The 12,673-nt window shown below is 38.4% G+C and overlaps 1 protein-coding gene across 1 annotated transcript in view; it reads right to left on the reverse strand.

The window, feature by feature from the left end:
* Positions 1–12,673, reverse strand: part of sorbs2a (sorbin and SH3 domain containing 2a) — a 58,881-nt gene that overhangs the window by 16,117 nt on the left and 30,091 nt on the right. Inside the window, exons 10-16 of the mRNA XM_088008708.1 lie at positions 11,516–11,582; positions 10,462–10,512; positions 10,123–10,327; positions 8,935–9,049; positions 5,150–5,221; positions 2,806–2,862; positions 1,464–1,513 (exon numbers count right to left, since the gene is read on the reverse strand). Of these exons, the coding sequence (XP_087864834.1) occupies positions 1,464–1,513; positions 2,806–2,862; positions 5,150–5,221; positions 8,935–9,049; positions 10,123–10,327; positions 10,462–10,512; positions 11,516–11,582 (617 nt within the window). The remainder of the gene's footprint in view (positions 1–1,463; positions 1,514–2,805; positions 2,863–5,149; positions 5,222–8,934; positions 9,050–10,122; positions 10,328–10,461; positions 10,513–11,515; positions 11,583–12,673) is intronic.

Here is a 12,673-nt window from a genome sequence, read left to right on the forward strand (position 1 = left end):
TACTTTCACAGAACACTGCATCTCCAGGAATGCTGAGTGGAAGTGGAGACGGAATTTTCTAACTACGAAAGTTCCTGTAGTTGCAGTTTTTTCTGTCAATATCAGCAGCTACAATCGCTAAACACTTATAGTCAAATCACAAATAAAAAGACAATTGAAATTCAATTCAAATATTATGTAAATATTAATTAGCAAGGTTTGCACACTTGAGTAAATCAGTTATCAGAGACCAGTTTGGTCCATTAACAAATACAAAGGTTCAAACTGATTTGTAGATTCCAAATTCTTACTAGCTTAACATATTGTATTACTTGTTCTATCTCTTGTCCACTTCTAATTGGTTAATCAAGACCTGGTGAAGCCTCTTTCTCCAGAAGCCAACAGTCTGTGTTTTGACTCAGTTAAAAGAAGCAGAACCAACAAGAAGTCTCACCAAAACCAGTCATCTAGAATTGACTGTAATAAACAGTTTTGTTTTCATCATATGTTTTGTTCCGTTTGTCTCATTTTGTACAAATAAAGTTGATTTAGTTTTTTCTCCACACCTCTGATTAATGCTATGTAACATACATGTGGATCTATTACATTTATATTATAATTTATTTATTTCATTATCTTTAATTGAAAAAAAATCTTAATCTCAGAACTATACAAAATCTGCTTGTTTCTTTAAATTTCAAATAAAGATTGTTCAACGGTAAGTAGAATAAGTCATCCTTTAGAATACATTATGTATAAGAAATCTACACAATGTTCATTAGTTTTGTTTTTCCATACTCACACACTTTTACAATATATAGTATACTGATGCTAATAAAAGACTATTTTGTTCCAACTTTAGGGGATATCCTTATATATCCTCAACTGAAAGTCTGCATGGCATTTTGTAGACTCAGTTTGTTTTTGGTGTGAAATTGAACATAGATAAAGTTTATCAGAGCAAAAAAAAAAAAAAACACTTCAGACAGATTTTGTTTAGCAACTTCTTATGTCAAACTGGCTTAGAAAAGAAAGAAACCCAAGGCTCCCTCTTTCTTTATTTCTTTCTTTCTTTCTTTGTGAGGGAACACACTTAATGTCACTGACATGAATAGACTATTCATTACATCCCTATTCTGCCCTTTCTGTTCAGCCTGCAGAATGCGACTGAATAACCAGGCTAGTGTTGAAAGGAAGCAGGAGAAGAGGGGGGTGAAGGAGGGACAGAAGGTGAATAGCAGAATCAATAGGTTTGCAGAGTTAATTTATTCAGTCTCAGTTGAAGCATCCTAAAACATCATTAACTAAATCACATTAAGAATGCTGCTAATCTGAGCAGATGATCATTAAAGAAAACCACCACATATCACCAGCAGAGTCAGTTTTCACACTGCGCTGAATCACAACAAGGGGGGCTGCCGGTGAGAGGATGGGGGAGGGGGTAACGGGGGTGATGCAGAGGAAAAGAAAGAAACAGCGGTTACCTTGCAGGTCTCTCTGAAGCTTTGTCAGCCGGGGCGATGTGGAGGGTCGTCTGAAACAGGCGCAGGACAAAAGAGAAAAGTCAGCTCTGCACAAACAAAGACTTCAGGCAGGGCAGCTTACAAAGCACAGCATCCATGCAGCTGAAGCTGTGCCACAGTCAAAACTGTCCCCCAACCAAAGGTGCAGCAGATGCTGGTTCCACATGGCACACCTGGCCAAAAGAAGCCTGACAGGTGCACCGAGTCAAAGATGAATTTCTGATCCCTTTTCTCCACTGCTCTGAAGAATGATGGCAAAGGTGATATTGCAAAGGATGTTATGAGCTCAGCTCTGGGCTGTGGGGGGCAAATGATTTACTGCAAAATCTGGTATGGATCAACTGGGATGGATCTTGAAGGTACTCCTTAGAATGACGCCACTAAAAGCACCCATTCTGAGCAACAGAAAAATGTGAATATTTACAGTTTGAACAGAAAAACCAGCATATATTCCTTCACGCAAAAGCAAACAATCCACATTTTAGTAGACCTGTAGCAATAAGAAATAAATCAATTAAAATGAGCTCAGTAATTTCAGCTTACATGGTTTATATTTCTTTTTCTCTCTCTACGAAAAACTGGATGAGAAATATCTTCAGTCTGGTGCTTTCTGGTGCCGTCCAGCCCTTTTTTGAAGGACAAGTTTTTTTACTGAGACGTCATAATTCATTTAACCTGTTGTTTTGTCCATTTTTGTTAGACATTTAAAATGTCTTCCAGTTCCAGTGTAAAATGTTCATTAGAATTTAAAGTTTATTGATCTTTGAGAATGTGTTTTTGTGTTGTTATACCATTACCATTATATTACTTGATGATGGTCTCAAAACAACATCATCATTTATTGCAATAGCTTCTGGGACAATTTATCATTCAGTAGAAGTTGTTAGTGTGACAGGCCTACATTTCAGGTCACAAAATTTCACTCAATTGACAGAAAATGGCTGCCATGATATTATGTAGAAGAAAGGCTGTAACTCTCCAATAAATCTAGCAAAGCAGCGGTATTTCTAAAATGATCCAGTCACACGGTGTCCTACAAAAATACCACATTACAACTACAAACTTTAATGTATATCTTGTTTAAATGAAAACCATGTATGTTTCAACTTCCATCTTATATTTATCAATACTCCATGTTGCTCTGCCACCTGACATCTCAAAACATATTGAAACTGATCTTTGCTTGGATGCATTTCACATCCAAGCACTGACCCAATGCATGTAACACAGAAATGGTAAAAATAAATAAATAGAAAACAAACACAAAAAACAACTCTTGGACAAATGATGAATTGGAGATTACCTCAATGCGCTGACGGGTGGAGATGTCTGGATTATAATCCAGCCGTTTTTTAGGAGGCTTCAGCCCCAAACAGCAGCAGCAGTAAGCAGGTAGGGGAGGACAGCAGGAGGAGAAGGAAGAAGGTGAAGATGAGGTGAAGGAGGAGAAGCGGCGGTGACATCATGGGGAGAAATCAAAAACACAGGAGACATGTGAAGAGGGTAAAACCTGTTAGAGAGTCTGAGGAACCAGAGACAAGCCAGTTAAAACTGGAGCAAATGAGCTTCTCTCACACAATGAACAACTGGGCGCCAATGTACACACACTAACACACACCTACTGTACACACAGTCAAACACCAACACGTCTACACGCAGGAAGCCCTATGCAAGTTCTCCCAAAGTACCAGCAACACTTACTTGCACCGCTGCTAAAAATGTGTAAAAACCCTAAAATAAATCCATCTTTTACTGCAGCAGCATCACCTAAAACTGAAATACTTTAAATTTCTGGATTAAATTGAATTCAGCAGAGACTGTTATCAGGTGTACAAGCACTAGAAATCTCTTTAAAATACACTTAACTGAGAGGTTAAAAAATAAGAATCATTAATAAAGAACTGCAACATAACCATTGCATGTAGATAGCAACATGCCAACTGGTTATTTGGGAATTATGTCACATAAAATTACATAAATACATAAACATGTCTTCCAGTTTGGAAGACATGGACCTGTGTGCTTCAGTGCTGCAGGTCTAAAACTTTCAGAATCTAAAACTGCAGGTAGAATTAACAGGAAACAACGGAAATATTTGCTGAAATGCATTTCATGCCCACTGTTAGGTACAGTGGAGGATCTATGATGATGTGGGCCTACGTCTGCTCTAAGCCTCTGGTGTCATTGACTGTCTGAATTACCAAAACATTTATAATAAATGACTTTTGTTAGAAAAACTGATATCGTGTGACGTCGTGTTAAATAAAAATCTACAACCAAGCAAGCACTTCACCAGACACAGAATCAGCTGACCATGTCTGAGTTCATATCTGCTTTGACAACTGACTTGGGCTTAATTTAAGATTATGTTAACTTTTTACTGTATGTCAGAATTCACAAAAATACCTGACTACAAACAAAAATGAATATTACAAATATTAAAACAAATTTTTTAGGTAGATGAGTCCCTTTCTGTATTCTCTCTTTCTTTCTATATTCCTGCATCCTATAATATTAAGCAAACAAGCTGAGTACTGCTCTATTAGCAGCAGTCAACAGTGTGGCCATAGTTCACAATAATGTGTGGATTGCCTGCAACTACATTTATGTAGTGGAATTACAGCTTGGATTTTTGGAGATGATGCTACCGGTATAAAATAAATGTGTTTTTACACATCTTTACCAGAAATGCCAGAAAGGTCTGTATTTGTGCTATTTTTCTGCACTTAGCAAAAGCACAAACGTAGGCCTGTCTATCTTTATTTTTCACAAACACATAGAAGTATCACACACATGCAGAGTGAAGATTGTGTGCAGAAAGCAAATAAAAACACAAGCTGCAGTGTTTATCTCAGAAGGCAGTGGACTGCGCAATCAAACGTGATTTTAGTGCATCTTAGCAAGCGTCCAGCTGGCACGATCATTCAGTGAAGCGTGAGAAACCTTCCATTTTGACGACTTATTAGATCATGAAGAAACTTTGGAAATTATAGAAAGAAATCTCAATACACAGATGAAATTTTCACATGAACATTTTAAAAAAAAAAGCCCCTGAAAGTGAACAACTGATGCCATGCACTGAAATCATATCAGATAGAGGCATGTCCTCATCAGACAATAAAAATCAGTGAGCTAACAATAATTTGATGTAAACACCACCTATGTACAGCAGGAGCCACTAAAGAGCTTAGCTCATAGACAACCAGAGCGTTTTCATCTACTGCTGAATAAAACAAAACTACAAGCAGGTAGGAATAAATACATTCTTGAATAAGCTTAAATAACAAGAAATATATGCATGTTACCTCACATCAGGTGTTTATAACAAGGAATGGTTTTTCTTTAAGCTAACAAAGTGAGTCAAAAGAAGTGTTTTCCAAACCTGCTCATAGCCAGATAAACTAATGAATAAAGACTACTACATGGATTTAAAAACAAGATAACAGACATATTGTCATATTTTTGTGTATGCGTGTGTGTGTGAAGGGAGGGGTCACTGCACCAAACAAATACCACATGCCCAAACAACTCGCCCCACCCAGGCAGCTGGTGGAACCAGAACAACAGTGTCCTGGGAGAGGGAGGAGATGGAGGTGTACGTCTATCGGCAGAGTTGTGGTTACGGGAGCCATCGAGCTCCAACTTACCGGCCGCCCAAACTCCAGCTCGGAAAAGAACTTATACCAAGGCTCGTTCTCTAAATCTATGTCATCATAGGTCTGAGAGAGCATGACAGGGAGGAGAAATAGAAGAGAGACAGAAAGAAGGAGGCGTGGAGGGGAATCACACATAAAGAGAGACACGGACCCCATGGTTAGGAGAATGCAAACGAAGATGATCACAGGATGAAGATGTGGAATAGCAGTGCTGCTGGAGAAAACCATCTCTGGCTTCTTTTTACAAAATTATAGTGACAGCATGGTTTCAGAGTCCGACTGCTGAGTTTATCCTGATATTTAGAAGACAGTTCTATAGCACCTTTTAAAAGTGTTCATACCCCTGGTGCTGATCAACATTTGGCACACTCTGACCCCACGCTTCAATCTATTCTCATGATAAACCAGGGATGGTTGCTGTCCTTCATGGTGTAGTGTCCTTGCTCCGACATAGCTGAATTAATGGCTGAATTAACTCCTAAACTCTGTGTTGGGTCAGAGGAACACCTAAAACATGCAGGACTCAGCTCTGGAGGACTGGAGTGGCTCACACAAAGAACAGATAAAATATAAGTAAAATGAATTCATTTTCAGGTCTTACAATAGCTTCTCTTTTGGATTTAGGTGTGGACTTTGACTTGGCCACTCTAACACGTGAATATCTTAACCGCTTCATCACAGTTTTGGCTGTGATGTTTAGAGTTGTTGCATTACTGTAAGGTGAAACTCTGGCTTCCCTGTTGAAGTTAAAGTTTCTCCCACAGCATGTCGCTGCTAGCACCAGAGTAGATTCATTTACATGTTTTGTGTACCTCCATCATCAGGTAGTGACTAACTGAAAACAGGACCCCTCCCCACCTCCCCCTAAAGTTTTTCTCTCTAAAGAAATACACAGATATCTGGAATATTGAATTATTAATAGTTTTGCATTGGCATTGTTTCTTTAAATTGAAATCATTGTTTATGTTCCCATATATCTGGTTGGGAGAAATGTTTTAAACAAAGTAAATGATCACAAATTATCCATAATGCAAAAGTGGACTCAAGTACTGAAAGTAAAAATTTGAAAGGTATTTCTTTTTTTAATGCTCAATCATACTGTGCGAAAAAAACCTGGCTGTCCAACAGCTCTGTCTGCTCTTTCTAACCTTACTCCCACATAACAACAGGAGTCTTGCTGCCAAATGAAACATGGCCAAGAGATGCTTCATAGCTTCTGTAGTCGGAGTTACAGCTCTCTTTCTCAATAGAGTTGTTTTTTTTTTCAGAAATATGACTAATCTATAAAAAAAGCCTTTTGTACAGAATGTCAGGGACTCTAATATAACTCAGGCACACTCACACAACCATTAACAACAAAAATCTTAACGAGTAGTATTTTGTCTTTGGCCCATTGCCTAGAAATATCTTTCATGTCTGTTTTTTCCTTGTATAATGGAGAGCGGAGGCAGGGAACAGACAGCAGTTCCAGTCAGTGTGGGCAGCGTCTGCAGCTTTCGCCTTTTATTGCTGCTATCAGGAGCTGACTCATACATCATTGCCCCAGGAGTGCTTTCTGCAGACATCACATTAAATGTCAGACCCTTTCTAAAAACTCTTTTCTTCTCACTTATTTCTTTGAAAAGGTTCTCTGCATCTATAACATTTCTTATTATGGTGTTCAAATCTCAAACACTGTTATAATTATTTTGAACCTAGCTCTATCTACAATTATCATTTCTGTCTGCCCTGACATTCACAACAGAACAACTGACAGCATGCTGAGTGTTGCTAGGAGAAAATTGAATAGAAACCTTGAATTAGATGCTCATATTCACTTGTTCTGACCAGGTGAACTACAACACAACGTAAAAAGCCCTAAGTTAAACTCATCTATTTGTTACTGTAACATAATTTTAACGACAAAAAATTACAAGTTTAAGCATTGAAATGAATATAAAATCATTTATTCACAAGCGAGGAAAAAAATTCTATTTAATAATTCGCTTTACAAACATCAGTGGTACCTCAGTTGCATCCCTACTAAAGATTTGTTCAGCTAAGACATTTTAATTTCTGAAGAACAGCCTACAGACTTTTCTGTTGAAACAATGACTTTCTGTCAAGATAGTAAGGAGTCAAATACAATCCAACAGGTTGTTTGGGAGGCATGTCAGCTAAAAGCTATTTCTGTCCATTCTTCACAAACATATGCATTCAAAGTTTCCTTCAAAGAACAAGGACTTTCACTGGAACAGTGTACTTTGGTAAAGCCTGACAAACATTGAGTGATTTCAAAAATAGATCAGAGCTGGTATGTGCCCAGCTGTGTAAGCTTGTGATGATAAACGCGTAACTGAGCGAATCCTGTTACACAACTGACACGGCAATAAAATCACTTAAAATAGTCAAAACCAAGGTTAGGTAAACTTATAAAGGTAAAAAATTTTTTAAATCCTTTTGGCTTTGACAGTACTAAACATAAGTGACAACGCCTCTCTTGGTCCGGTACTGTGTGGTCACATATCGCCTGCTGATATTTTAGGCTGATGAGCTACAGGCAGCTTTTCTCTTCAGCCTAGTTTTCTTCATATAGTCATGTTTACATCTGCCTTCACGTCGTTTCAGGTAAGTAAAATTATCTATAATCTGGTTAATGTAAAAAAATGCAATCGTAGAGCTTTGGTTTGGTTGACTTTTCTTTCTCCATCATCACTTTAGCTAAATGAGAAATTGTGCTGTTGCCTAATGGCACACAGTAGTAACGGTTAGAGTCCCAATTGTGGATTTTTTGTTACATCTTTAAGTCTGGACACAAACATTCTGCAGTCAAATACAAAACAACATTATGTAAAACAATACTGTAAAGGTTTAAATTACAGTATTCAGATTAGGCCTAAAGTAAAAGGTGCAGGTATTTTAGTGTAGCAAACTGAAAGGGTTGAACCAGAACCCTTTGCTACAAACACATACTATTACACCACTAATTCCTACCTTTGGTAAATCATGTTTACAGTAATGTTTTAATTTTACCAACACATTTCTTCTGACTAGAAGCAATATTAACATTTTGTCGCAGTCAATAGTGCTGATAATCTAAAAGTTTGTGCCAAACAACTTAAAATCCATCATCACTGAGGCTTTTGGGAAGATAAAAATCCAAAATATATGGCCACATCAAGACAGAAATGATTCACCAAACAAAATCAACCTTCATCTCAGTCTCCAAACCTGAACCCAAAAGAAAACCTGTGGGCTAAGGTGAAGAACAGAGAACAGAAGAGAGTTTGTGCAAATAGGAATGATCAAATATGTTCCTCTGTGAACTGTAACCTCACATGTCACACAAGCAAAGGAGCTGTGCTGTCGACAAAATATACAGTAGAACTGCAGAGTTTTTCAATAATGTGGAATGATTTATTTAAAAAATTATGTTATTGCTTAAAGTGAGTTTTGTCACATAAGGCATAAACGTGTTTCAATTAAATGGTGGATTTTTTGGTGCCAAATTATTGAATGTTTTTACCAGGAGTGTCAACAGGTGTGGAGGGGAAAAATGACATAATCATGTCTATTAAACCATTGAGAAAGAAATAAACAGTTGTTGTTGATGAGTTTGTTGGAATGTTGGTTGTACTGCATTTGTAGCTTAATTTAAATGGCGGTTTGCAGCTAAAGTTGCTTCCTGTGATCAACTCAATCTTCTGCATGCCAAGATCACAGTACACGTCATATTTCTGTGATGTGGGCAAAAGATATTTTTGAGAAAAATTCGAGACATTAGAAAAATGACTCACTGGTCTTTCATGCTCCAGAATTGATGACTTGCCAGGCTCATACTCAAAAATACTCTTGGGCTCTGCGCGGTACTTTCGTGTGTCCACTTTCCTGTCTGGAGGACCCCATTCATTCCTGATGCAAGGAAAAGAGAAATGTGTCTCTCAGGAAACATCCTCAGTAAAGACAAAGATGAAAGGAAGATGGGTTTGGGCTTGATAGCATAGATCAGAAGTATAGAAGACATTTTCATTTTGGGCCAAATGAAGATAATGAATGTTCTTAAAGTGCCTGTTGTTCCAGCATGTATTGATACAACCCATTAATAAAACAGCCAAAATATTAATAAAAAGCTGTCTTTATTCAATAAGTACTTCTTAAATTAAATGATCCTGAATATCTTTTTTTAACAGTTGCACAGTGGTTCAGTTGGTAGAACTGTTGCCTTGCAGCAAGAAGGTCCTGGGTTCGATTCCCGGCCCGGGTCTTTCTACACGGAGTTTGGATGTTCTCCCTGTCCATGGTGGGTTCTCTCCAGGTACTCCGGCTTCCTCCCACAGTCCAAAAACATGACTGTCAGGTTAATTGGTTTCTCCAAATTCTCCCTAGGTGTGTTTGTCTGTATGTCTCTGTGTTGCCCTGCGACAGACTAGCGACCTGTCCAGGGTGTACCCCGCCTCTCGCCTGGAACGTTCGCTGGAGAGAGGCACCAGCAACCCCTCCCGACCCCACTAGGGACAAAGGTGTAAAGAAAATAGATGGAGGGATGAATATCTTTTTACACTGTTCAGTCACTCCAGGTTTTTATGATCGTTTTTGTGATTTTTTGCAATAAATATCACTGATTTGGTGGAGCTAATTTAGAAATATTTGCCATGATTAGATTGAAATGAGATGAAACTATGCTAGTCCATCAAATTTACTGCAGAGCAAGTAATGCAGCTGTGTATTGATCACACATTATGAAAAAATTACAACTGCTTCTAGGACCCAGGACTCGGATACCAACCGTACACATTGTAGTGGATTTTCAATGCCTTGGCAGGAGTTAATGCACTGAATGTCAATGTCTAGCATGCAGTTATGGAAAGGATATTTTACAACAATAAGCTTAAGACTGTGAGTCAAACAATTTCACACTGCTGCATTAAATCCAACACAGTTCCTCAGTAACACCCAGGTGTTCAGTAAGAGGACATTTCTCTTACATGTCTGTTGAATCTTTGTCCCGGTCGCTGTCTCTGGCCCTAAGCTGCAGAAGGGAGGGCATTGGTGGAGGTGGTGGGGGTACTGGGGAAGGTGAGGGCTCCCGAGGAACCCGCTGCCCACCGTTGTCTGAGGGGCTTTTGGACAGAGGTCTATATGTGTGTGTCCGAGGAGGTGGGTGGGCCATGGTGGTGCTGTAGTCGTCGGCTGAGGACAGAATGGAGGAGACAGTGGAGGCAGAGGTAAGGAGGGCAGTAAGGCAGAAAGGAGGAGATATACAGGTTGGGAAGAAACAATAAGAGTATGAAACAGTTTTCTGTTCCTTGGAGAACACGTCTCACCATTGTTTATGAAAGCATATGTTGCATTGTATGTGCCAGAGTAGTCATCATCTGGAGCAGAAAAGGTAAAAAGACGGACTGAGATACATGCAAACACATATTATAAAGCATAAACTCTAAGCGTAACTAGCAGGCTTCACAATGACAGTAACACAGTGATGTCTAGTATTTGTGTTTTGCAGAACAAGAGTGACAACCACTGTACCAATTTAAACATGATTTACACCATGTCTGTTCATGGGGAGGATGAACAGACATATTCATCTTTATGAACACATCTGCCTTCCCCAATCATTCAATATTTTGAATGATTGGGGAACAAGATTGACACATGAGTTCCAGTAAAATGTATTTTCTAACTTGGGATTTGCATAAATGTATTGAAATGAATGGCTGGGTTTTCCTATAATTTTCTGTGAGATGATGCTACTGCAACAGAAGAGTGAATTCATTATTTTCAGGTCTTCTAAAATGCATCTTTTCCAGGGGTTGCAGGAACTGTGAAGTGGCAGTGATCTTTCAAGTGGTAGAAGAAATTTGTTATGAAACTGTAGAGGACACTTAGAACTGAATGGCATAGCTTCACTGGAATACAGTGGGAATGTGTGTGTTTTCTATGTGCTGTGATAAAAGAAGCCTGAGCAGTTCAGAACAATTAAGCCTTGTGCTGACTGTGTCTTTCTGTCAGACCCAGAAAATTAGAGCAGATTTCCCAGGACAGCTCCGAGTCTATTAGAGGGCTCTCGCTATCCCATCTCCGTTCAAGAGTTTCCTGCTCATTTCTAATGAGTTCTGGCTCTGAGATTGTTTAGGTCTTTGGTTTTAACATGAACTGACAGGCAAAGACGCTCACACACACACACGCACGCACGCACGCACGCACGCACGCACGCACGCACGCACACACACACACACACACACACACACACACACACACACACACACACACTTACAAACTGAATGCATACATGACCAACTCCTGTTCAAGCAGGCAAATCATCTGATCAAGGCACATAATGGGGACATCTTTCAGGCTGCTCTGGTTTGGACATACCTGCTTTGTGAACTTTGTGAATCTGTTTGAACATAGTTTTGTACCAATCTTTTGGCCTGTCAACTGTCTGTGGAGAAAAACATCAAGAAACATTTTAAACAATTTGTTATTAAGTGAAAAAATAAATCAAATGTTAACTTTAAGCAACACACAAAGTTATTCCCAACAGAGTTAAAACGGTTATTATGAGGTCAGTCTCCAGGCTGATTATTTTCAGGCAGTTGAATCCCAGGAAAAAACTTAACGTGATAAATTATTCATAAAAATGTAATTATGCCAACATAGGACTTATGAAAATGCTGCACTTGCTTGGTGGAATGTCTAATGTCTTTAAAAATAAAGCATTTGAAGACTCAAACTGACATTTTTCACAATAATAAAAAGAAAAAATTGTTTCCATTTTTTTTTACTTTACCCTTGCAGTATGACCATGTTGTGTCATATTATGGATTAAAAACATCAATATAAATTAACATTTCTCCTTCTCTTGTATTATATATATAAATCTGACTATTATTTCCATGGATGTCAATGATATTTGTAATTTAAGTATACACACCCTTATCTTTGTCTTTCTACAAAATGATACTGTGGCATATAGAATGGGAACCACTCAGGAACCAGAATGTAACCATTATTTTAGAAAAGCTGAAAAATACTATGACATGAGAATCAGAACATTTTCCTTTTGTTCAAACTTTTAAGCAATATCAAACATATTTTTATTATCTGACTAAAAACATTAATTTATAAATAAATTTGATAGAAGCTAATAAACTGTACAAATACATACAGATCAGCTATAAACAATGCCTCTTGTCACTTGCAGGATGGCCAATAGTTTTCTAGAAATGCAACAAATCTGAGTGAGCAGGTTTAGTTTTACACAACAGAGTAAAACCTCAGAAGCTGTTGATACAAAAGCAAAGAATGGGCTCCCGGTGCTGTGCCAGGACTCAGCAGGAGAAATGCTTGTCTTTGTGTAAACACTATAGATCCAACAGCCTCTTCAAATAAGAGCTATCAAATGGCAGAAGGGCTTAATCCTTTCGTTATTCAGTAGCACTGAGCCCTGGTTCTGGATTCTGGAGGCGGCGCATGTAGCATTGGCAGGGATAAGAAACAGACCAATTACGGCTTCATTCTCCACGGTTACCG

The sequence above is a fragment of the Poecilia mexicana genome, unplaced genomic scaffold (assembly GCF_051168715.1).
Source record: "Poecilia mexicana isolate PSO_F unplaced genomic scaffold, ASM5116871v1 scaffold_2, whole genome shotgun sequence".
Taxonomy (NCBI): Eukaryota; Metazoa; Chordata; class Actinopteri; order Cyprinodontiformes; family Poeciliidae; genus Poecilia; species Poecilia mexicana.